Source organism: Castor canadensis, chromosome 2 (genome assembly GCF_047511655.1).
Source record: "Castor canadensis chromosome 2, mCasCan1.hap1v2, whole genome shotgun sequence".
NCBI classification, from domain to species: domain Eukaryota; kingdom Metazoa; phylum Chordata; class Mammalia; order Rodentia; family Castoridae; genus Castor; species Castor canadensis.
Window position 1 is genome coordinate 38,283,979 of NC_133387.1, and position 26,817 is coordinate 38,310,795.

The 26,817-nt window shown below is 34.5% G+C and overlaps 1 protein-coding gene across 2 annotated transcripts in view; it reads right to left on the minus strand.

The window, feature by feature from the left end:
* Nucleotides 1-19,381: 19,381 nt before the first annotated feature.
* The window catches only part of Mdfic (MyoD family inhibitor domain containing), an 84,047-nt gene continuing 76,611 nt past the window's right edge, over nt 19,382-26,817 (minus strand). For both annotated transcript variants that reach the window (XM_074064603.1, XM_074064605.1), the window contains one exon: nt 19,382-22,069. In XM_074064603.1, coding sequence (XP_073920704.1) covers nt 21,822-22,069 — 248 coding nt within the window. In that variant the 3' untranslated portion in view covers nt 19,382-21,821. The remainder of the gene's footprint in view (nt 22,070-26,817) is intronic.

Here is a 26,817-nt window from a genome sequence, read left to right on the forward strand (position 1 = left end):
AGACCACCATCTTTCAATCTTCTTCCCTCTACCTCTGATGTAGTGGAAATTATAGTATGCATCATCATGCCTGGCTTGTTTTTGCAGTTAGGGTCTCACTAACATTTTTTTTTCTTGTCCAAGGTGGACTTAAACTGCAATCCTTCTATTACTGCTTCCCAAATAGTTTGGATTACAGGCAACAGCCAATGTACTAGATCCATGTGTATTTTCCTAATGATTAATTACCAATGGGAATCAGAAACCATGTCAGTATACTTTTTGCAGCATTGACCTATCTTATACTTTAAATGATCTTTCACCCTTACATGAGTTTCAATACCTTTCACTGCTCTGAACAACTTGGTTCTCAGAGATACAGATCCTCCAAATGTTTGACACACTTCATTGCAAAATATTTTCTAAATTATACCCATTGCCACCATTGCTGATTTTATTTTAATAAGATTTAGCAAAATGTATGCAAGTTTTTAAAAAATTGTGATTTTCACTTGAGAGCTCAATATTTATCATTTGCAATAATCACAAACAGCTGCTTTCTTTGAAGTGATGCTCAAGTCAGTTTTGGGATAATATCTGCCAAATATCCAAGTCTGAATAACCGTGATTTGTATATCAGTAATTATTTCAAGTAAAACTGGTGCACTATTAGAAAAGTGGCTTGCTCGGCTCATAGCTCAACCATGCAAGTCTTTTTCCTCAGGACAACCATCGCAATGCAGCATGTGGGACTTGCCTTCCAATTCTGTCAAGCAGAAAGAATTGCAAGCAAAGTAACCATCAGTCTTTAATGTTATTAAAAAGTACTTCAGATTCACCAAAGACATTCTTAAGAGAAAATGGCATTTCCTTTTGACATCAACTCACGTGAATGCAGATTACAGTAACTATGCGTTTCATTTTGTGCTAACGTCATGCTCTCTATTGAGGAATAAATAGTTCTACTCACATTGTTTTGGCACTAGAAGTACACAGATACTTTGGTTTTGGAAAAAACCAAAAACCAGATACAAATAACTGCTGTGAAAAAACTTCTGAACCTGTGGACCCACTGAAAGGCTTGCAAGGACTCCCAGGAATATGTGCACTTTATTTCCTGAACTTCTGTTTAGAGAACTTTTCTGATAGGATTCCTGGAGAATATACGAGCTTTCTCCACTCCTGTTTCTATGTATTTGTTTATTTATTCATTTATTTACTTATTTACTTATTTACCTTGAAGGTACTGGAGTTTGAACTCAAGACTTCAAAATTGCTATGCAGACACTCTACTGCTTGACTCATATCTCCCCTCCCTTTTGCTCTGGTTATTTTGGAGACAGAGTCTCACTTTTTGCCTGGACTACAATTCTCCTATTTTAACCTTCCTGCCATCACAGGAATACCAGACAAAGGTCACCATGCCCAGCTTTTTTTCCATTGAGATGAGGCCTTATTAACTTTTTGTCTAGGGTTGTCCTCAAACTTTGATCCTCCAAATCTCAGCTTCCTAAGTACCTAGGATTACAGATGTGAGCCACCATCACCAGACTTCTCATTGTCTTATTTAACAAAAAAATTAACCCAGATGATTTCTTAAAAATTCATGTTGGAAAGCATCCTCTCCTTCCCCAGCCAACCATCAATGCTAGCAAACCTGGCCACTATTCCTCAAGATTGGGACAGCCATGGGACTCAAGGAAAGACTGAGGCATGGAACCACCACAGGACACTGAGGAGCAAGCCAGCTTCAAGCAAGGTGGTACACTGGGCCAGATCGTGGAATAGAGCAAGGACATTCATGAAGAAATTGACGAAATCCAAATAAAGTCTGAAATGTGGTTCATGGTAATATAAGAATGTAGGTTATTTAGGTTTGATAAAAGTCCACCATGTAAGATAGCAACAATGAGAGAAACTTGGTGAGGACTACATAGGGAACTTTCATCATTATCTTTGCAACTTTTCAATAAATCTAAAATTATTATGAATTTTAAAATATTTAAGTTTTGGAGGAGAAAAATTTTAGGGAGATCATATTATTCCTGCTCAAAATCCATTTGCTGCCAATCTCACTCAAACTTGAAGCCACAGTGCTTAAAATTCCAACATAAACTGGTAGATACAATTATTCTAATGTCCTTTTCTGCTAGTCTTTCCTTACTCCAATTTCTTCCCCCTTGCAGGGCTCTGGAGTGGTTTTCTGCTGCAGTAAGCATAGGTCTGCCTCAGAGCCTTTGCACTTGCTTTTCTCTCTGCCAGGGACATTCATCTCCCTGACAGAAGAAGGGTTTATTCTCTCTCGCTTTCTTCTAGTTCACCCTATTCGATCTGCTTTGACCATCAAAATACTCTGGTGGTCCTTATTCAGTTTTTTTCTGCTTTAAATTTTCCATTTGGCATTACCATCGAACTTTTGCTTATTTGTTTATTGTCTCTTCATCCTGGAATGTAATCTACTTGAGGACCAGGTACTATTTTTCAACATTATGTCTTATTTCAACATTACATCCTTGATTAATTTTATATGTATGCTAAAGTCTTTCAATGATATTAACAAAAATTAGAAGGGTTTTGAAAATTTTCTTTTCTTAAACAAAATAGTTGAAAAATATATGTTTGTTCTCAAAACTGTGATTTCTACTTGTCAGAAAAATCCATAAGTTTGATCTTAAACTTCTCTATCCTATAAAGTTCTAGACAGATTCAGGGGAAAATGGACTGAATATCAAAATGGGACTGCATTTCAAGGGTTTGTATCATTAACTTATATATTATTAATATGAATTAGCAACGTGAATGTTACATCTTATGAATTCTTCTATTTCTGGTAACATGTCAAGAATGATTGGTAGAAAACCTGTTAATAGATAATATAGATAATATCTTTGGGACAGTATTAATTTTATCTATGTGTAGAACACAAAAACAACCTGGGAATAGATCAGAGGTCTTTTTCCTAAGATAAAATTTTTCTTAAAGGGCACATTTTTTATGTTTATCTACTTTTTTCCACATGACATGTAGATCTGCATCTTAAAAACGTATATTCCTTTGTTTTAATTCACGTTACCAGATAAGTGACAATCTAAGTAAAAAGCACACAATATTAGAAACAAAAGTCCTTCAGGGTCTGATTGCATTGTCCTTCACTAATTGTGCCTAACAATTTATTCAAACTTTGAAACCTTTTTAAAAATTATGCTTTACATCGTTTATAAATAACAATAGAAAACTAAAGGCTACACTGCTCTATTTTTAGTTACCGTATTTCTTAAAAGACAAATGGTTTTCTTTATAGGTTTCCAGAATTATCAATGATAAAAGAACTTCACTGAACTCTTTTTTCTAAATTTGAGATCCACAGATGGTTATGATTGGCCTGAAGAAAAATAATGTTCTACTTTTAATATTGACAGAACTGATACACTTAAAAATGTGAGACAATGGTTCCCTATCCCTACTGCCTCCACTGCCCTGCTACCCCGAAAGTTGAATCTGGATTCTGGATAATTCAAGCTTAGTAGACCTGACAATAATACTTGATATATGGCAAGGATCTAAGTGTTTTGAAGTTACCAAATTATTAGAGCATACAAAAACTTTCTGAAACCATAAATACAACCAGTTGTTTCATAAAAGCAATACACTTGCTGCCTAAACAGAAGTGAAGAACCCCATTGATTTAATCCTACCTCTGAACTAATTCTTTTGGCTTTTTAATTTGTTTTCTGAGAGGTAATTTTTTTCCATGATGATATTCCATACATGCTTACAGCATGCCTTAACTAATTCTAAACTTTAGGTGTATGTGAATTGTCTTGTGAAAGAATTGCATGCCATACACTTCATTTAAATTTGCTTTCCTTATGCTGCCTTTGCTTCTAGTCAAGATTGCATTTCAAGTTCATTTTTTGAGATTCTCTTCTGCTCCAAACATAGCAATGTGCAAAACAGTATGGAATAAGGAGGAGGAGGAAAAGCAAAAGAAGGGGAAGAGAAAGGAGAGAGAGAGAGAGATGACATTTGATGTCAGCAAGCTATATCATTCTGCAGCAGAGGAGACTGGGACTGGTGAGTAAACAAAGGTGAGTCTTCAAAATGCAGGTTGCCATAGCAGAAATTTCATTTACTATGATGTAATGAAGATTGTACACAACATCGTGAATGTACCTGAGCCAACCTTAGTTCCTAAAACAAATGTCTGGGATATGATCTGTGTTCCCTATCCTATATTCCCAAGGTTCTTTAAAAGCAGGATGAAACTAGCTGCTCCAGGTCACTTGAGACCGTGGTTGAAATGTCATCCATACATTGAAAGGCACAAGGAAGGGAACTTGGACTTGCAGTCAAGACCAAACCCAACTCAGGTATTGGTCTTCTCACACTGAATGCCTTGCAGGGAGGTTTTCATAATGAACAAAGACAAAAGATAGGGTCTTCCTCTGGAGCACAGGCCATTTTTGCTTATTTTCAGTATAATAAACATTATCTTCCTTCAGAGCAAGGGAAAAGTATGCTTGATTGCTACCAATAGAAAAGATTTGGGTTCCCTAAACATGGGAAACTTAACATTCTGTGTACACAGGCATAACTTACCCTCTTTGTGTTGTCCTGTGGGACTCAGAGCTCAGAGAACTGTTATAAATGCTAATACTACACATATTGCTATTGTTCTTTAGTATAAGGCTTTTTATCTTTGATCCAGGAGGCTTGGGTCTTTTACCAGTATTCAGGAAATTGTGGCAGGCTAACTTTTTAACTTGCAAATAGAATAAACTCTCAACCTCTTGACAGTTGTTGACAATATTAAAAGATTGAGGTGACTCTCCATTAAATCATATGGAAAAAGTTTTAACACAAAGTGTTAAGGAAAAAAAGAATCTCAAAACAATGTATGTATATGTGAATAATGCATATGATTATATGTAACAATATGCTTGTATATATTCTATCTACATATAAACATGTATACACAGTATACACACACATATAAAATGTATAAATGTTTGGGGAAAATTCTGAAAGGGTATGTATCAAATAATTACATATGATTACTTATTTATTAGAGAAGAAAGGTGATCGGACATTTGGGTTACAGGTGATTTGAGTGATGAATAGAAAGGAGAAAAGAGTTCACGCAGTTGGCTCCTGGTCCATCCAGTTTCTTTGTGAGTGGATACTAATCTCTTTGCTAACTGGACTTCCATGTAAATAGACTAATAAAATTTGTCAGGAGGAAGGAACCTTATTCACAAAATTCCCCCATCAAGATGATCCCTAGTAAAGGATTGATTATTCCTAGTAATTAAATCCTGGATTTATAAGTTTATTAAGAATGGTTCCTTGTAAAATGTATTATAAATTATAAAACTATCTTTGGTATAAAATGGAGATATTTCACAATTTGAATGCTCCTGACCTTATAAAGTAACCCTGCAGGTCATTACTTGGAGGCCTCATATTTGATTCTGGGTCAGAGATAAGAAGTGAAATATAGGAAGAAATACCTGGAAAGCCACATGGATGTCCCAGAAACCTCTCTGTTTCATCATCTGTGCTTCTTGATTGAAGTTAGTTGTAAAGCTTGATATTAAATGTGATATCTGATGTCTATGAATCACTTTAGCAATCTGATGCTTTATTTTTTAATGCACTACTTTAAACTATTATGTTTTGATTGTTTTTGACAAAGCCATCAAAAATTTACTAAACTGTTTTTAGTACCTCTTGTAATATTTGTCTAATTAGAACTATAATTTTCTTCTTTTTATATTCTTTCCTTGGATTCTATTTCAGTTTCCTCCTGGGCATTTTTCTACCTTTCTGATAACTCTTCATTTAATAAGCATTTACTTTATTCTAGATACTTTACACATTTTTATACTCATAATACACTCACATGTTTTATTATCTCGCTTCATTTATTTTATAAAGGAGAATAATGAGGCTCAGAGAATGAGATAACTTGCTTAAGACACACATCCAGTGAATTATAGAACTCTTGGGAATCTTTTAAGATTCCAAAGTCTGAAAATTTATGTCTTTACCCATTTTTTTCCTCTCTGAGTATTGTTGTTTTCTTAAAGTAGATTTTCTTATACTCCTGTTCTTGGTCCAGATAGGCATTTTAAACTTTTTTGGATCAAAAGCCTGTTCAGAGTTTGCTGAAAATTAGACTTAATTCCTGGAAACACACATGTAGAAATAAATATAAACATTTCATACTTCTTATAGATTTATAGTAAAATATGGTCATGTCAGAAGGTCCTTGTCTACACATTTGCTCTAGTGATCTCATCAAGTCTAACAGCATCAACTCACACTTACGTGTGTCGCCTGTAGAGAAAACTTCGGCTGCACTGGTTCACATCTTCCAAGTGCCACCTCAATGTTCATTTGTGAAAAGGGCAGAAAGTTCCACGGGGACTTCTGCATATTTCATGCTGACCAAATTTAGCACCAACAAACCCTTAACTAGTTTTCTAAACACTTAACTAGTTTTCTGGGTTATAACTCAAATTACTGTGAGAGCTAGGTTGGCCAGATTACATGTGGGATGTTAACACCTTTGGGAAGATAACATAAGCCAATGGTGTAAGAATTTACACATTAATAGCCTCACCTCCTGTCCTTCAGATACACATTTTGTGGCCATATCTTGCACCGTTCTAGGTAGTTCCTGAAGGAATTTGAGCCCCGTGTCTGTAGTGCCAAACTCAATGAAGTTCTTAAATGACTTTTTCTTCTTTGCCTATCTCCCTCTCCCAGCTTGCTCAGTCGTGCTCTCAGAATTGCTTCCCAAAAACCCTAAATGCAAGTTCTTATTTCAGACTGTCCTTTAGAACAATCCAATCCAAGCTAAAAGAGAAACTCTCAAATTTGCTTTTCTAGTCATGGCCTTTTTTTTTTTTTTTTCTGTTGACATCTGTTCTTGCTTATCGAACTTCTTGAAAAACGTTGAATTTTATATTGTTTGGGGCCTTCTTTCTTAGCACAATCCATTTATCTAATGCTCTTTATCATGGTTAATAATATTATCATGAGGGAAATCTGCAACATTAAAAACAAAACAAAAACCCTGGTGCTACCCTTGAATCTTTCCTCTTTTTCATTCTCTTATTACAAAGTCCCATCTTCTTGATTTTTAATTTATCTCCTGAATGTCTTGGTCTACCACGCTAGGCCCCTGTTCTCTAACTCATTGCCACAGTGTTGGTAGCCTTGGGTTTTAGACAATCATTTCCCTCTCTAGTTACATTTGTATGTGTTCTCACTTTCTTCTCTCTTCCTAATTTTCAATATCTTCCACCTTATTTGCATAAATTGTTATCTCCAAAACAGAAATTTGAAACTGTCACTTCTGCTTTAAATTATTACACATACAATAAAATCTGAATTCCTTGGCATGATTTACAAAACAAAACAAAAAGGCAAAAAAAAAAAAAAGATAGAAAAACTCGACTACCCAGTTTAGCCACAGCTTAATTTTAAGTCTCATGGTGCATAGGTTGTTTCTCAGCCACATTAAACACTCCCTGGTGTTAGAAGACTTTGCTCTTCTCCCAGTGTTCTAATTTGTAGATGCCTTCCTTCTGCCAGAATGTCCTCCCTCCTCTCTCTTGTCTGCCATAAACCATCTTTCAAGAACTGGCTGAAATGACATTTTTATCATGCTTCTTCGTCTTCCCAAGCTGCAGTCTTTTGAAGTCCCATTCAGTTTTCACATTTCTCTACGTAGTCTCATGATGTCTTTTGATGATTTGCTCATGTACTATTTCTCTCAGTCTACTATGTGCTCTATAATGCAAGAACCAGCTCTGATTTATCTTGTCTTCCCAGTGCCTAGAAGAAAGTGCCCACTTCAAGAAATGTGTGAAACTCAGTTGAACGGTCCTGAAGATGTCAAGAGAGTAATAGATGTTGCACAAAAACTTAGGGGAAAGAGGGTGATGTACTGAAGAGAGCCTATATATAAACAAGTCATTTGGGAGAAGTGAAGAGAGATAAATAAAACTGGGGCTCAGATATAAAAAGGAAAGCCAGAAGTCAAAAGATAAATGTCCATAGACAGATTGTGCAGAGAAGATCAGTACAGATGATACACATAGATGTTCAATTTCAGAGCTGGCACTAGAGCAAAAAAAAGGAAAGCCCCCTGAGTGATTAGTGCTAAGTTTACAAACACTTTCAGCTCTTAAACTGCCATGACTTCAAGATTAATTTAGCTCAACATTTCAAATTATTCCTTTAAAGTTATTGTGCACATAAAAGTAGCAAGTACACAATAATGATAAGTGATTTAAATGCTATTTCTACTTTAGAAATAACGTCATTTCCCTTTTGAGAACCTTGGTGCTCTGGGATTGTAACTCATGAAGAATGTTGGGCATGAGTTTCTGAGTTTCTCATGTTTTACCTGATGGAAAAGCCAGAGGTGGAGCCCCATGAATAGTGCTATTAGGCTGCCAAAAATTCTCTGAAACTTTCACAAATTAAAAACTCAACATTCTTCATCACACAAGTAACTTCAGAGGAAATAGTTTTGATTTATAGTGTTAATTCATTTTTCCAGATGATATTAGGCAAATAGAAATGATTTGAAATGCTTTCTCATTTTAATATAGAAGATAGGTTAACGAGATTCCAGACTTGTTATGATGTTTTAACTTTGTGAATTCATAGGAAAAGGATCTCCCATGGTTTTGATGAGAATAATATTTTTCCCACAAGGATAGTGTTCTTTTTCTGTGATTCTGTAGTGACTGGACAGTCTCTAGGGCCATAATTTGATGTTCTATGAATCTTTTTTTTGACACACTGCCAATGATCCCTGCTAATATTTGTTTAGTACTGTATTATTGCATATCGGTCTCTACCATGTTTTCTGTTCACCTGGGCTATTTTGCCATGGATGTCTTCTCTTGGGAGGAGATAACTAGAGTTTCATGCCAGTATTATTCTGTAATTTTGCTGATATAGGTGACTATCATCAAAGACATACATATACATGTGGTTCACCAGAATATGAAAGAAATCTGTATCTCTGGCTGAGTTGAAAGCAATCAGAAGATACAAAACATAAACTAGAAAATGACATAAACATAATTTTTAAATGAGTGAATACTATTAACATGTTGCAAATATAAGCTTAGAAAGTGATTTATGAGGTGGGGTGCAGTGACTCTCCCGGTAATCTCACCTTCTTGGGAGGTGAAGATCAGGAGGATGGTAGTTTGGGCCAGCCTTAGCAAAAACAGTAAGACCGCATCTCAACACAAAAGCTGGGCATAGTGCATGTGCCTTCATTCCAAATACACAGGAGGTCTAAGTAGGATAATGATACAGGCCAGCCTGGAGAAAAAACATAAGATCCTAATTGAAAAGTAACGAAAGCAAAAAAGGCATGGCTCAAGTGCTAAAGTAAACCCTGAATTCAATCTCCAATACCATTGAAAGGAAAATAAAGAAAAAGAAAATTGATTTTTATTCTTCTCTTTTGATGAAGTCTAATAAAGGATATTAATATTTCTTTTGTAAGAATATATAATATATATGTATTATACACACATACATGTATGTGTGCCTAAATCCATACCTTCTAGCTCTCTCATTACCTTGTAGGAGTTCTTGGACCATAAACTACCCCTGAGGATTGATTCCGCACGCCCTCAAATATGACTTTTCATAAGCCAACTCCTTTAAAAATACTTTTCATATATTTCTCAGACTGCATGTCAAATCAGTCCCATGCAAACAGAATACTTTTACTACTTGCTTTAGTGCACAGTGTTGAGAGGAAAAAATTTAATATATCTGAGACATCTACATTAACGCAATGCTGGAATTCTGAAACTGCTTTTATCTGCCACATTTCTCAAATGAAAGCGGCAGCTAATTTTTATGGTAGTTAAGCTGTGAACCTCACTCACAATCTCGCCTGTGTGGATGTGCCCCTTCGGTGTTATAAGGCAGTAGTCTTTATTCTGCATCTTGGACTTTAAAAGTTGCTATGGATATATGAACCTATCACGTGGTCATGTCTACACCGGCAAATCTTTCCAAAGTGTGCAGCAAATTCTTGACAGAATTTGCAGGCCTTTCAAGAAATTACAGTAAAGTTTCCTGGCATTTCCAAGGCCTGCTTATAGAGGAGACTGTGGTGTAGCTAAACTCCCAGAGACACTGGAAATGAACTTGTCAATAGTTCTGAGTAAGTTTGCAGCAATCTGCCTGTTGTTTGCATCTCCTGCTGTCTACCTTATAATAACTTTGTACTTCACACACAGGGAAAGTGTAAATTTTCCAGTTTGAACAGAGGCTATAATTCAGTATTTTGAAGTAAATATTGTGAAAAGAGTTAGGCTAAGTCTTTCAGAGAAGTTTACCATTAGCAGCCAAAAAAAAAAGGCTGCAGATAAGCAACTTCTATGAATGTTTAAGTGGCTTGGAAAGGGATTATGTTTTAAATATTCTTCTACTTTTATGTAAATTGAGTATGCTAGAATCCTTGCTGTGATACTAATAAACTCCTTGTATCACCCACAGTCAACAATATCTTTTCTTTAGCTGTCCTGATTATATGAATGACATTTGCTATTGGGAAATCCCCTACAGAGTAGCTTGAGCTCATATGTGCCTAGCCACAATACCAGTAATGGCATGATCCTGAGGGGATTTGAAACCCTACCTCAACAAATTTATTTCTGTTTTTCAACATATATTCAAAGCAGTACTTTGGCATTGTAATGTGATTCTTGACAGGGCTAAGGTAAATTCATCATGCTAAACTGAAATGCTTCTGGCAGATGTCTACTCTGTAGCAATCAAATTGTGTGTACTGTAATATATGACAACCACAGTGCTACTTCTAGTTGTAAAACTTACAAGTATAATACTTTATTAATGCAAACCTGGAATGTAATTATGCACTGTATTATCCCACCATATTTTTTCACTTAGAAAACTTTTTTGCAGACAGTTTACCAACTTAGAAATAGTGGGGATTTTTAAATGAATCTAGAAAAAAATATAACTTTTTCATTACAATGGTATTGAGGCATTTTGATACTTCTCAAAATCACATGCCTGTTGAAGTTTAAGAAAGCATAAAAGTGAAATGTTTTCTCTTATTAAATATAAACTTTGCTTTCCATGGAAAAAGTCATTTGTCCCAGGCGAATGATCTTCTTTAAAGAAATGATTAAAATGCCAGCACTAAGCACTGAAATATTTATTACATAGATAGTTTTTGCAATAATCTCTGTCTAGATATCTGCACCGACTTAGTACAATTTATCATATTTTAGTCTAAGAACCTAAGACTTATTTTGCTTAAAAGAAATTGTAACCCAAATGAATGGCACCTTTTTGACTTCTTAATAAATGGAAAGTCTCAGTCTGTAACTTCTGTTCTCTGTCCTGCTTGTTCAAGACAAAAACACTCATGGAATCAAAGTATCAAACCTTTTAAAAATCTGAAAAATTTAGGTTTTAAGGTTACAGTTTGGGTACCCATTGTGCCTTCCATAATTTTAACAAGTATTTGCATGAACAGATAAAAGCCCTCAGCTCCTATTTGATGATCCAGTTGCTAGATGCAAATTGAACTTCTGCCTGGGGAGCTGCATTGAGATTCCCTTCAAATACCAGACTCTACCACCAGGGACAAAAAGAAGCCAAGTGAATTGCTTTTGCCCTGGAGGCTGTCTCCACTTCTCTCTTGTTATTCTTAATAATATTCTTTAAAGACCTTCTTGAAATTTCATCACCATTTTCAAGGTGAATTTAAGTATTTACATTTTAGTGTAATTATTTTTAAAAACAAATTTTCCATTCCTTGAGCATTTTGTACTTTATTATGACAACAAAGTAATTAAAAGAAGTATGGGCCAATTTCTTAGGACTAAGGAAACATAATGTGTGATGCATAGAACACAAGACAAATTAGGCAAACTTTCTGGGCCAGTAAACACCCTCCCAGCCTAACACAAAAATTGGAACATGCACAATTGAAAGTTTGAATCAGTTTGTGCAAAAAGACAAAGACTGGCAAGAATATAACTTTGGGAAATGTACTGACTAATTTTAGAGCTGCTGAAGGCCAATCTAAGAGATTTGAGTCATATAATACCAAGGACTTATGACAGGAACTAGACTTATTCGTTAAGCTGGTTACAGAATTAGTCATTTAACCAATCAATTAGCAACCAGTAGATGGCTAGTGATTTGTTGATTTAGTTTAAAAGGCTCAAGCCAGAGGGTGTGTGTAACCTAGTAGGAATTTTCCTCTCAGTTATTATACTTCCCTTATTCAGTGTGCTGCTTAGGACTGCATGACTGATTCTGCCCATTATTTCAGTTATTCATACCGTACATATGCATAAATATTCCCGAATTCATTCACTTAAAAATATACAAACATATACTTGAATATCTCTTATCTGCCTGGCACTCTGAATATCCTTTGTCCATGTCACTTTGATCCTTGTCTTCTTTTCACTTCTCTGCTATTTACCGTTTATTCCCACATACACCCTGGCTTACATACAGCATTAGCATCCTAGGGAACCAGAATATTTCACTCTGATACTTATCTCTATCTCCCTAGTTCACCTGCCTTAACACTATATATGTTGTCAGCAAGACCATATAAACTGTCATAGGAATAATGATGAAGGTTCCTAATACTGATGAAAATGTTTACAAAGTACCTTCAAATTCATTATCATGCTTAAGGAAAATATGACACTTGTGGCCTGACACAAAAGTTCTTTAAGACTCCTATGAACTTGACTTTTATATAACATTCTTGTGGTTGTTTTTTTATGTGAATACTGGACATATTTAACAAATTCATTCACCTGGGATAGTCTTTTAAATGTCTTGCAGAAATGTGTTTAATTCAGTTCCTTCTTCTTGATCTAACCTCGTAGCCAATGCCATGGTTCAGGTCCCCATGATCTTTTGATCTTTTGTTTAAATCAACGCTTAGCCTTTCAAGTGCTTATGTGACTTCATTGTTCATTGCCTTATCATCCATACTGCTACCCTAATAAGAACATGATCAAAAAGTAAGTTTGATCTCACCATGTCCTTGATTAAAGTCCTCAGTAGGCTTCATATTCCCTGCAGGACAAGGGATTTTAGGTGTTGTCTTGTTGTACTCAGCTCTGCTTCTTCTCATTACCCCCTGCTCACCATCCTCTCCAATGCTACTGCAACTTTCAAAGATGCTGATGGTTGTTGACTTTCTCCAAGTCCTATTTTGAATGTTTCCTCATCTGGGAAAGCTGCATGACTCTCTGAGGGAGACTTGCTCTCTCCCTCTACTCTCAAAGCAATTATGTATGTCTCTAAATTGATGTACACTCTCTCTCTCTCTAAACTTAGAAGTTATTGATGAACACCATAACATCATAGGGTCTGGGTACAAAGTTAGACAACTAGATGTTCCTTGGTTGTGTGACTATTTGAGGAATCAATTAAACTGTTAAAACTTTACTACTATTATACTATTTTATCATAGAAGTATTTGTCACTGAAGACATAGATTTCATATTAACTTGTCATATTACTATTGGTTACATTGATATAGAATCCACCCAAAAGAATGTTTCTGGAAGATTCATTTCCAAGCTAAGATTTTTGCTGTGGGTTTGTTTATGATGATACTGATTTTTGAGTCATTTCAGGTTGTGCAGAACAAAGGAAAACCTCATCATCTCTAGGGATCCTACAGCTTTCTTTGTAAACTCAATCATATCATTCACAGTAATGATACCCTCTTTCATTGTCTCCCTCACTACCAGCTTGTAATAGTATCAAATGATAGCACGGAGGATGGTGATCATTGAAACAGAATTATTGAAACAATCACTAGTGTATTTGGAGTACTTCTTGCTATAGCATATGTACCTAACTGTCTACTTTAAAGAGACCTAAACATCCAAAAGACCCATATTAATGACATTACTTTGATAAATTTTAGAAATATGCAATGACCAGATTCGATTCACATACATGCATGTGCCCATGCACAAACTCACACTCCCTTACTACCTCATTAGTCAGAATACTGGTAGGAAACAGATGGCACACTCAAGGGACTTAATTGAAGGGAGTTTAATAAGAGTTTGTATGTAGAAGAATAATAGGTTGTGAGGAAATTAAGGAGGGAGTTCAAAGAGTTAGGAACCAGCAAGAGTGAGAAACTATCCTTCTTTATGCCTGAAGTGACAGGGGAGAAAGCATTAGAGATGGGAGAAGAACCACCACACTCAGGAACCTCAAATGTGCAGGAAGAGGATGAGAATTAGTGACTTGGCTCTGTCTTACATATTCTGATTTCCGACCAATACCAACCCTCAACCAAAGGCCATTGAAAGCCAAAAAGAAAAGCACAAACAGGAGGCAAACAGTTATGATTTTCTGTTTTCTTCAGGGTCCAAACCAGGGTAATCATTCAAGGCAGGAAATATGGGAGATAAGAAACAAGGTAGGCAAGATTTCAGTCCCATATGCCTATTCTAACTTCAAGTAAGAACCATGGTGATAAAATCTATTTATTATAATAAGTAATATGTAAGATTTCATAGGAAATAGACCAATCTAAAAGAAAGATCCATGAATACAAATCAGGTTTCCAAGATCTATTACTAACTAACAAATGTTACTTTAGGAAACAAACTTCAGCAAATTGTCCCAGTTTTTACATCTGTAAAATGGAAGTGAAAATGTAAATCTTAAAAGAGTCACCATGTTTGTGAAAATCAAATAAGAAAATGGATATAGTTTCTTTTTGAAAAGTTAAACAGCTCTCCAAATGTCAGGCCCTATCTGTCACTTTTGGATGCTATCTTATAAAGCTGGTCCCTGGGTACGTGCTTGCCAATCATCACATCCTCTCTTTTTGACTATCTTTCCTCTACATATGGAGCACTTCACCCAACTCTAACTTAAACATGGCATACAAAGAAAAGATAAGCAGTAAGAAAATCCAAATGTGTTGGCAATACCACTGCATGTTAAAAAGAAAGAACTAGATTGACGTTGAACTTCGTTTTCGTGGTGCATAACTCCTCTTTCCATAGGTCCTATTAACTTCAAAGGGAGCTCCATGCATGTAAATGATTATATTTATTGGATGCGCTAACTCCTTCTTATCCTCCAGGCACAATTAGAAATATCATAGAAAAATGAATGTCAGAGACTTGGATCCATATTTGATATTCTATGGGAAATTTCCCATAGTTACAGATGTTAAAAATCCTGCCCAATGGTCCAGTTATGAATTTATAGTATTTCCTCTTCCATATCCTTAGAATTATTTTGTCTCTAGTTTTAGAATATTCTTCTAATATTAAAGGAAAAAATATTCTCTTTTGGTCCAGATAAACTGGTGATGAAATCTTCACTGTTGTACAATTTGTTATAGTCATAAAAATTTAGACTACAGCCCCTGTTTTTCCTGAGATTATCCCACCAATACTTAGAGCAACTCTGTTTCTACTTCAGGTTCGCTTTGGGAACTGCTATTAGAGTCAGTGTCTAGTCTGACTCTAATTCCAGGATGTTCAGTTTAATATTATATCTACTAAACTATACAGTAATTTATATGGTTATTGTAAATTCAGGCCATTATCAATGTTGTTAAGTAGATAGAGAGATTTCTAGTTGAAATCTCCCAAATCAATGAAAACCCATGGTATTCTTATGGAGCTCTGTACTTTTTACACCAATTTGTTGTTTGTTCATTTTAAATTCAGCAGTTTCATGCCTCATGATGGAAGTGTCTCTAGTACTGACTGTGACAAATAACTTTATGTCCCCACTCTATCCTATTAGTAAATATAAAGGCCTTGTGAATGTTATCACAGACACATTTCCTCAGCAATATTGTGTGTATATCTGTACAAACTCATCTAAGAGGGCATGTTAACTTTTTAACTGTACACTCTTTTAAAGTGAGACAAGAAAGAAAAAAAGAAGAATCTGCTCCAGTACTTAGAACTATTATGAAAGAGAAAATGTTATAATTAAGTGATGAAGAACTCGTATTGGAAATACAGCCACATGTGATGGGTGGTTTGAAAGATACAAATACTTCTTTTAAAAATGTTCTGTAAGCAATGTGGTACAAAACATTCGTTGTAACTAGCCTTACAGACAAACAAAACCTATCAAAGTAATTTGGATCCATTTTGAATTACCTGTAAGCAGTAAAAAAGTCAGGGCAGTTTAACTTTAGTAAATATTTATAGAGCAAAACAATCCAAACTCTATATAACAATCAAATTTCTAGTAAAAATGTGTGTAAGTAGGTTTATTTTGAAAGGCAAAGTCCTACTCCCAGTGTCATAACCAATTAAATTCTCCAGGTAATGACCCCATTTGCATAGTGAGTAGAACCCACAAGTGGGAATTTTAATGGGTACACCACCTGAGTACAGTAATTGAGAGTGACACAACTTGAACTAGTTTTGTGCTTACCCCACTGAAAATTCTACTCATATTATTTTTAATGTCAAGCTACAAGTCAAATTTCAAGATGATGGATTTGTTCTTTTTTAAGCACTGAGTCTGAATAAAAGAAATACTTTAATTCTGTTATGCATTGCATATCTTTGCTTTAACTAATCTGTAGTTCTGTTTCTCACCATTGCTTCATTTTCTTCAGTGATTGGAATTTAATTTTATTCATTAATTTGTGAATAATTAGATAAAAAATAATGTCCTCAGAATCTAAATTGGTTTAGGATTGCAATTTAATGTACTTTTACCAGAATATATATTATAGTTAAGCTGGCAAAAAGGTTTACTAAATTGTAATTGTGTAAATATGCCCAATTATTCTTTCTGATGACCTAATAAATTCTAATACCGTATGTATTCTCGGGGTATTTCATTCTTTCTTCACCTCAACACCAATAAAACACAATTTCTACACAGCTGATCAGAGATCCCTTGTCTTCTGAAGGTGTTACTTTTAAAAGATATTCTCCTTATCTCTAGGGCACTATTCACGTCCTTGAAAAAATTGTGCATTTTGATTGAGGGATCATAGATGTCCACATTAAATTATATAATAAAGGTGATTTTTAAACTCTTTAAGAGTCAGTCACATCTGATGAACTGTGCTTTCTAGGTTTTTGAGATGACATTTCAAAACTTCTTTTGTTTCACTCTAAGATTGCTTTCGATACTGTTTGTAGGTGTTTGACACCACTCTGCCACATCTGTAATTGGCAGAGCATCCAGCAGTCAGGCTCTGTACATCTTTACACTGCAACCTACCAAGTTAAGAAATGTATTGCTTCAATATAAAACAGCAGGCTGTTTTTAGACATAGTTACTAGTGCACAAGCTTTAATATGGCTTGGCTTCATCCTATAATGAGATCTTTTGGTTCCCTGCTCAACAGGCTTTTATTCCTTTGCAAAAGGCTATGAACTATGTCAAGTGGATCAGCTGCTTTTGTACACCCTCTTTCTTGGCTTTGGAATGTAATTCTTTGCTTCTACCCCTTTATGCATCAGACAGAACTTAAGAACCTTTTCAATTTTTCAAGCTAAACTTAGAATTTGTTTGAATTTGCTTTTCACCATTTTCTTAATAATTACATTCTCAACTAAACCTCACAAAAAGAACTGCCTGGAAGTGAACACCTAATTGCAGAGCTATACTTTGTTTTTAACACATGTATCTATACCCCATGTTGGTAATGTGTCAAAGGATGTTTTTTTAAAAATGATTTCTTCTCGGGCACCTCACAACTAAATTCAGCTTCTCTTGTAGTACTTAAAAATGAGATGAATATAAACAAACACTAGCAAAAATTTCTAGCCACAGTGCAACTGGGAGGCAGGAAATGACTTAATGTTGACCTCTGGCTGCTTAAGAGCTTTAGCTGTGACTCTCATTTAGCTCTCTACTATCTTGATGAAGAACAGAGTGGTGCAGACTTTTGCTTGGAAGGAAACTGCTTTCCAGGTTGGGTTTGGTCATGGCTTTGCTTATATTCCTTTTCATCCCAGTTTGTCTATTGACTTCTTTAAAATTTTATCATGCAATATTTTGACTCATTGTCCATTGGCACTTTGCAATGAAAAATACACAGTAGGTTTAGTCATCAATGATAGTTTTTGCAAAACTGGCTCTCCATATTAAGGCTACATCATGACATTATCTCTTATCCATACCTCTTCTATTTCAACTCAATCTTCTTAAGATATTTAAATAGCTAAATAAACAAAAGCAACTTCACTGCTGGAGCTGAGAGTATTCTCGACACTTCCTTGAGGTTTCTAGTGCCAAACAAGGCACAGAGAAAACACTTATTTAGTTTATTGCTTATAGAGGTGCATGGAGCTGAAAGAGTTGAAAGGACTCCTTTGCAATATCCAAATTTTGATAAAAATATAAATGTTAAATGTGGAATAAACTCTATCAATATATTAATCATTACTTAAAACTGGTATGATCTAAAACATTAATGTAAAAAATGAGAAAAATGGCATTTGATAAAATTTTACTTTGAATCTCAGACTACATTTAGTAATCCTATAGGTTTACAAGTCACAAGTAAATGGAGGAGGCAAAAGGGTCTTGAATATTTGAAAAATAATTAATAAACTATTCCTTCAGAAGAGGGGTAAATCTAAGCACTTGATTCGCATTCAAGAAGGCAAGCCACAGAGTCCCTGGGCTCCAGCCCTAGTTATGTTAGGCACTGATGCTAGATGTTTATAGCTTAGAATCTAGGGCACTGAAAGAGTTTACATGGATAAAGAATGGGAAGTTATTGCATAAGATTATTCAGATAACACTGTCCAGGTGAGGAAAATGAATACATTTTGTTCTGTAAGAACAGAACAAAAAATCAGTTTTCTAAATAGTCTTCTCCTAAATAGTCATACTGTCTTGTTTTAAATATTAACTCTAAAACATTTTCAAGTATTGTGCCATTGGAAATACTGCACAGAAAATCTTGTGATGATTAATTTTTGAATAATCACTCAAAAATCCAACACCTAACTTTAAAAATGTTTCAGTATTTTTACTTGCCACACATTTTCAGAATATATAAAATAATTTCATAAGTTAAGATTTAATTCCCTAAATAAATAAATGAAATCAAGCTACTAAAAAAGTACAAAACTTGTATTTTGACATATTGTGACTTTTTAAAAGAATACTGCATTTTGATGTGATTTGTAAAATAAGATATTCTGTATCTTCCACAGTTTACTTATGGGCATAACTCATGTAGTTTACATATGGAAAGATTAGGAAATCTTCAGAAAGGGATGTAACAGGGTAAAGAAAAACTTCAAGTTTTAAATTATTTTTCATTCAAATATAAATTGATTAATGTATTAATTAGATATGAAAGTAGGCTAAATAACAATAAAGAAGTCATATTTTTAATTTTACAATATTCAGAATATTACAGGTCCAGTTTAAAAATATTTAAGTTTCCCCATTTTAAAAAGCGACCAAATATATAATTGTAAATTGCAGCACTTAGCCATTATGGTCATATAATTCAACAACACGTTTTGCATACAGAAATTCTAAAACATATTGAACCTATTTTCACATTTTCCTACTTTTCTTTTTTTGTTGTTTTCTTTTGAATTATTCAAGATGCTTTATGGAATGACTGCTTGGAGTAGACAACTGAGGAAAGCACTAACACACAGAAAATAACAATTCTGGTATTCACCAATGTTCTCTGTTACAGAGAAACATTCTTTCAAATGTTCTAATATATTAATCCCAAACAATAGTAAGTTGTACTTAAATATCAGACAAACTACTTGATTGAAAAATTTTTCAGAATAAAACTCAAAATGGTCTAACAATTCTAGGAGGTTTTATATGCCTAGAAATAGATGTTAGGTTTACAACCTAATATATAAATAAGTGTTGGTATATGGAAATATTGAGATTCTGGTTATATCTGATGTAACAAATGAAAAACACTCTTTGCAAGAGGAAGACGACAATTGTTTACTAAAATTATATTTATAAACCCAACTGTCTAAAAGTTGTGTGTGTGTGTGTGTATGTGTTTGTGCAAATAGCACTAAGAGGGACATTCAATAGTTTGCTAACTTTTTGTTCTTTTTTTAAAGCTCTTAAATAAAAATAACAATATAATTAGATTAGAAACTAGGTTTCATCTCAAAGGAAATCCATAGGTGACATTCTCATGTTTCAGGCTTTAAAAAAAAAAAAAAAACTAGTCCAGTTCTCTTAAAAGCCTAGATTTGCTACAGGCTTCCTAAAAATATGCTGTTGTTACTATCAATTTGATTATCAGCCAGAAGAACTGAAATAACTAATAATTCCAAGGCACACTTTCAAAACTCCTACAGTGACTTATATTGACTTAAACCAAAGTACAATTTTGGAAAAGATCAAACTCTAGAACACATGAAAATTTATTCTCCCTTTCATTTGAGCCACACAGTCTCTATTCCTTAGTAACTATGTATCTAGTTACTGACTTATTTCATTACACTAAAGGATCTTTATAACATGCCATATTGGTTTAATTTAACATAAAAATTGTAACACTCAAATTTGGTCACAGTAGTGGACTTGTAAGTTTCCTCCTGCCTTGGAAGGATTGGTTTGCATCTAGAATTAACTGTGCTTAAGAAATACATCACTGGATAAGAGACAAACCAAAACAAATAGACCATGCCTCTAACAGACTTATATCTCCTAAAATAAAAGAAAACCTTTAAATAAGTGAAGATCAGAATACCAAGAATTTAATATAAAAATCTAATTTAAATAGAATTTGCCAAGTGTTCCAATGTCTTTGTAAAACATAGCTATGTTAATAAGGTATTATGTTTTCATCAAAAATGTTATCAGACCATTTAAGTTATATGTAAGAAAATGAATATTCTTAGTTAATTTGAATTTTATAGGTTTTTTGTTTTAAAAAAAAAAGCTGTATTGCTACAAGTAAAAAGAAAGTGTGCTGAAGGCATTTTTCTTTTAACTGATTAAAGGCACACACAGCTCAGGCTGTCCACTAAAAACTTTGTCCTAAATCTAAATAGCCCATTCCAGTAGCAGATGAATCGCTCATCCTAAAAGGCATCCTCAAATTTCACATTCTCTTCAAGCCTTCCTCAATATTCTGGTAGTTCTCATCTGTTTGGTCCCTTGGCCTTTTGTGTTTCTCTCTTTTATAATCCTCTCTTCAGTATTCATTGTAGTATGGCTCATTCTTTTTAGGTCTCTATCCTCAGCTACACTGCACACTGCTGTGGATGGGAGGGGAATGATATTCTTCTCACAGCCTGGTCAGCAGAGCATCCACAATCTGCACTCAAGTCTGCTGAGCAAGTGGTGCAGGCGGACAGAGTATAGAGATCAACACAGGATGCCAAAGACTTTTCTTTAAAATAAAGAATGCTTACTTTTAACCTCTAACAGATAAATGTAAAAATAAGTGGTCTGATTTAAACACCCACTGGAAAAAAATATTTGGAGCAAAGGGCTCCTGAGAATGGTTAGAAAAAAATGGAACTATCAAGAAAAAGGAGGAGACACTTAACATTTTGGGGTATATGTGTGTGTCAAAATGTCCCTCAGTTATTAGAATCTATTAAAAGTCTTCAAAAACTAGTTAGTTAAAGTTTCACATGTTAAACCATGTAGATTTGGTGAGAGAAAAAAGCTTTCAGAGATAATTAAAAATGAGTTAACAGTGCAAATACTGAGTTACTTCAAGAGAATCTTACCACGTGCTTTTCTTCCCTCTTAAAAGAGAAATTTTAAAACGTTCTCCAGTTTTAACACAAACAAAAGATAAATATTTACGAAGGAAAACAAATTCCACAGCACTCCATACAGATTTCCAAACAGTCCGATGATTCACAACAGGCATCCATGATGCCACAATCCATGTCACAAGGGCAGTTACAGTCGTCCCCCATCTCATCTCCACAGCAGCAGCAGCAGGCTTCCGAGGTGCAAATGCCACAGGAAGCTTGTCCCAGGACGATATTGCAGAGGGTCAGGAATTCACAGAACAAGCACGCCAGGATACAGTGGACGCAGCAGTCTTCATTGTCAGTTGGAAGGGGAATATGTAGTGAGAGAGAAAAGGAAACAATATATGTCATCAATAGACTGAATAAGAATCAACCAAACTTACAACCCAAATGACAAGCAGCCCTTGAAGATATTGTGATCTGAGAGCTCTAAAAAAAGCTTAAGTAAAATTTTAGATGAGTGATCTTTAGGAGATACATCATTAGAAAAAAATAATTGCACTTGTGTGTATTAGTGTGCACACGTGTGTTAGATTATTAGTTGACACACTGTGCTGGCTGTTGGCCCCGGGTACCATTTCCTTATGATTCTCACCCACTGTTAATATGGCCTGTTACAACACTGGGCTGGAACAATTCTGTAACATTTATTAAACAAGAATTTCCTTCATTTGCTCCACAAATACAGTTCAACACTGGAAAGAAGAAAATATGAAATATTGAGTGTATTATTGAAAATTTAATTTAATTCTTAAACAAACCAGACTCCATTAAACTGAGACCCATGTTTTATTTTCAAATTACCCCAGTTTCTCATTTTCAAATTTTTGCTTCTAAATGAATTTAAAGAAAAACAGTGAGGCCTTCAATAGGGTCCAATCATTGTTAGTAGAATAGCTCCTTTACCTATTTCTAACAGAAATATAACAAATATGAATAATAAATTGACTTTACCGCTTCCTTTGGTGGCAAAGGTGAACGAACTTTGCATTCCTATTATTTCCTGATGCCCTTCTAAACAATGTTTAACAAATTTCACAAACTGGTAAAAAAGTCAAAAAAATCAAAGAACTCACAATCTAATTAAGTTTACTATATTATATTCACAATTTCTAAAATTATTTAAGATTTTGGGTCAAGTGGGAGAGACAATTGGAATAATTTCTGGAGGACTTTAACTCATGCAATAAAATCTTTTAAGATCAATGTTTGAGACATTTGTTCTAAATCAGGAATATTTGTGACTTCTTTGTAGGATTATTTCTGGTTTATTTTGTAGGGTTTTTTGTTTGTTTTTATATTCTGTGTGATGCAAGTTTTAATAAGGGAACTCTATCTACTTCCTGCAACAGTAACAAGAGACAACAATCTTACCTTTGTCCTATTATCCCACGTCCTTTAGATTTATTGCTTGACACTAAACTTGCACACCTTTAATGGAATTTCATCAAATTGTGTGAAAACCAAAAAATGTGGGGAACCTCCTCTCTAAAATAGCTTGTTGATGGTGGCCCTGCTATTATGGGGAAGAATGCCCCTCCTTCTATAATGCCATGCCATTCTGCATGTAACTGTGAAATGACAATTCTTCTAGCATCACCATTACAAATGTAACAGATAAGGGAAAGCAAACCCCCAAAATTTCAACTCTGCAGGACTGATCTTAACCATCCCATTATAAGACCCCAAGTCCTTAAACACCCCCATGTTTCTTGGCAGTCTCGATTTTAAGAATTTATAGGGTGAAAGAAAATTTCACTCTAAGTGCCAGAAGGCAAGAAGGGGAGTCAGAAAAGAACTCAGAAAGGACTATAGAGTTGTTTGTAGCATTAAAAGCTTAAACAGCACACCAATATTTTCTTTCCTTCTTTTTAGTGTCACATCTATCTCACAATGATGGCTCTTGCAGAAACTGGAAAAATATCATGAAGTTGTGACAGTTTCTGGGTCTCTCCATCTTCCTCTAACGTTGATATTTGGCAGAATCCAATTATTTCAGAAGAACCCTCCATGGCCTTGCAAAAAGTTCTGTGATTTCAGAGTGTCCAAGATTTCCCTACATCTACATTTTTTTCTATAAACTTACATCCTATTATCTGTTTGCTATTTCTCTGTCCAGTTGAGATTTTCCAGGATTACATTGCCATCATGATTTGTAAAATATTTGAAAAGTTAAAAAGAGTTACTTGATAAGGAAAGTGGTGTTTGGAGACAGGTGTGTAGCCTCCTGTAATTCTAGCACTGTGGAGGCTGAGGTAGGAGGATGGAGAGTTTGAGGTCAGCCAGAGCTACATAGTGAATTCAAGGCCAGCCTGGACTACTTAGCAAAACTTTGTCAAAAAAACAAAGAATGGAAGAAAGAAAGGAAGGTAGGCAGGGAGGGAAAGAAGAAGAGAAAAAGGGAAAATGGAAAGAAAATATCCCTGATTTCAATTGTCTATAGGCCTGTCTAATTGAGACCTTAACTTTCTATTCCACTGCAAGAATTCTTAAATTTTATACCTGGGAGAAGCTATCTGTAAAAGCTTACTTGGCACTGAAGAATAATTAAGTGAGTATTCTTAAAATGCCAGGAATAGTAATTGAACATGTAGATTGTTTATATACTAATCAAACATTACATCACACATACAAGTATTTGTAACAAATATCAATTATAAAAGAAAACAAACTTGCCTCAATCAGCCTTAGAAATGGAGAGTTTTAGTGTAAGTTTCTACACAATCTATCACAATGGAAATCATACTGTATGAATTCCTGTGATTAGCACTTTTTGCTCAATATGTTTGGGATTTGCTCATATGTTTGGGATTTACTCATATTCATGTAGCTATAGGGCACTCATTTTCCAGATATATAGTATCCTATTAAATTAACATACCTTAATTGATTTATCCATTCAAATATTTATGGATAGTTTGGTTGCTTCCAGTGTTAATGCTATTTCAAACATTGCTATTTGAAACAATTTTATGAAAGACTCCTGGAATACACACGCTAAATAACTAGCAGTAGAATCATTAGGTCACATGATTGCATAAATTTAATCTTACTGGGTAACACCAAACTTGTTTCAAAAGTAATCGGATCTAAGTTTACTCTTACCAACCAGGCACAATACCGTTTACTGATACACATTCTCACCAGTCTTTGAAGTGGTCGTGGTTTAATATATGCTAATTAGTTGAGTGTGAAGTGGCATTTCATGGTGGTTTTACTTTGCATTTCCTTGCTTATTACTGCATTTACTTAAGTAACATTTTTTCATGTCGGTAGACTATCGAATTTCCTCATCTTTGAAATGGGTCTTCAGTGTTTTCATGTTGCCCTCTCACTATTCTGTTGAGTTGCTTCTTTTTTCTTACTGGTTTGTAGAAGTATCTGATATACTCAAGATACCAGTCCTTTGTCAAGTATGATTGTCTTCTCTCAATATGCAACCTGCTTTAGTTAAAATAAAATAACAAGAGATGACTTGATGTTTAGACCTTAAAGAGTTTGAGGTGATGAAGCGAAATACAAATTAAATCTTACATTGTACCGAAGATATGGGATTACATGGTGTAGGAAGTGAAATGGCAGATAGACAAATTTTAAGAATCAATCAATGAAAAGACAAACAAGAGGCATTAACAATATTTGGTAGCAGAGTGAAATAAAATTATTAGTGTCTGAATCAAAATGTAAGCCCAGCCACACTTAAATGTAGAAAGGGAGAAAAACAAAAGCACATAGGAGGGAGAGACTGAATGGAATTAGTGTAAAATTCACAGCCCTCAGGAAGAAGAGCAACAGGAGTGATGGTTAAACCAAACAACTCATTCCTACTCACAAAGATATTCATTCGGCAATTAATATCTCTTCTAGATCTTAGACTGTAATGACACATCTTACCGAAATTAAAAGCCTTAGCTAAGAAATGAATCTCTTCAACCCCTTTTTAGCCAACAAGAGCTACAAATTAAGTAATTTTAAAATGCTTTACTTTTAGTAAGCAAAGAAAATGAAATAAAAGGTCTTATATCTCAAACATTCCTTTTGCAATGTATCTTCTACAACATAAATTGATTTCTATGACTAAGACGTAGGAGCGGTTGCTTTACATAGAATGGGAAATCCAGCATCAATGCAGAAAAAGTATTTGTTGTTTTCAATATTAAGAAATTTGTTATCTCAGGAAAAGAAATGTTTTCATTACTTCCACTTAAAATATATATTTAGGAAACTTACTTGTACTAAACTGTTTTAAGATCTTTACAAAATATTGACTTTTTAAATCCTAATAATATTATTAGGAAGTAGTACTGGTACTATCCCCAGTTTGCCAGTGTAGAGAGAGAAACCTACAGAAAATTAGAAATTTTACCAAGGTCATAGAGGTAGCAAGTACAGGTCAGGTCCTACTGGGTCAGTGCTCTAACCCAGCAGGCCATATTTCTGGGGATCTTCCTTGGAAGATCAGTTACAAAAAAAAAAAAAAAAATGCTGCTGACTTGTTTTCCTCACCATCTATCTGTTTTTTAGCCTTAATTCATGTTCCTTTGTAAAAATGATCCTGAAATTCAGTTTTAATGAAGATTTGATAGTAAGTGTTAACCTTCAACATGAAATACCAGTCATCACTCAGTTGGAGAAGTGATAAATTGCCAGTCACATTGTTGAAATAGGCACAAGAGAATAGGCAGCCTGAAGAGAGCAGGGGTCTCAATGAAAAGAAATCTGCAAGTCTAAAACACAGAAATTAAGGTTCACAAGACCTCAGAAGACTAAGCTCTTTGTGTAAACATTAAAATTTACAAAACATAGGTGTATCTTAAAACACAGATTCTATGTAATTTACTAGAAATGCATTTTGGAAAAAGAAACGAAAGAAAAAAGTACTTAGGTTACTCTGAAAAAGCGAATCTATTAACAAGCACCCAGAGAAGATAAAGCAAAATGCATTTTAAAGATTATAGAGATATTAGGTAGGATGTATCTACAGAAAACAAATTCATTTTCTATGTCTAGTAAGTAAAGAAATTAAAAAATTGATACC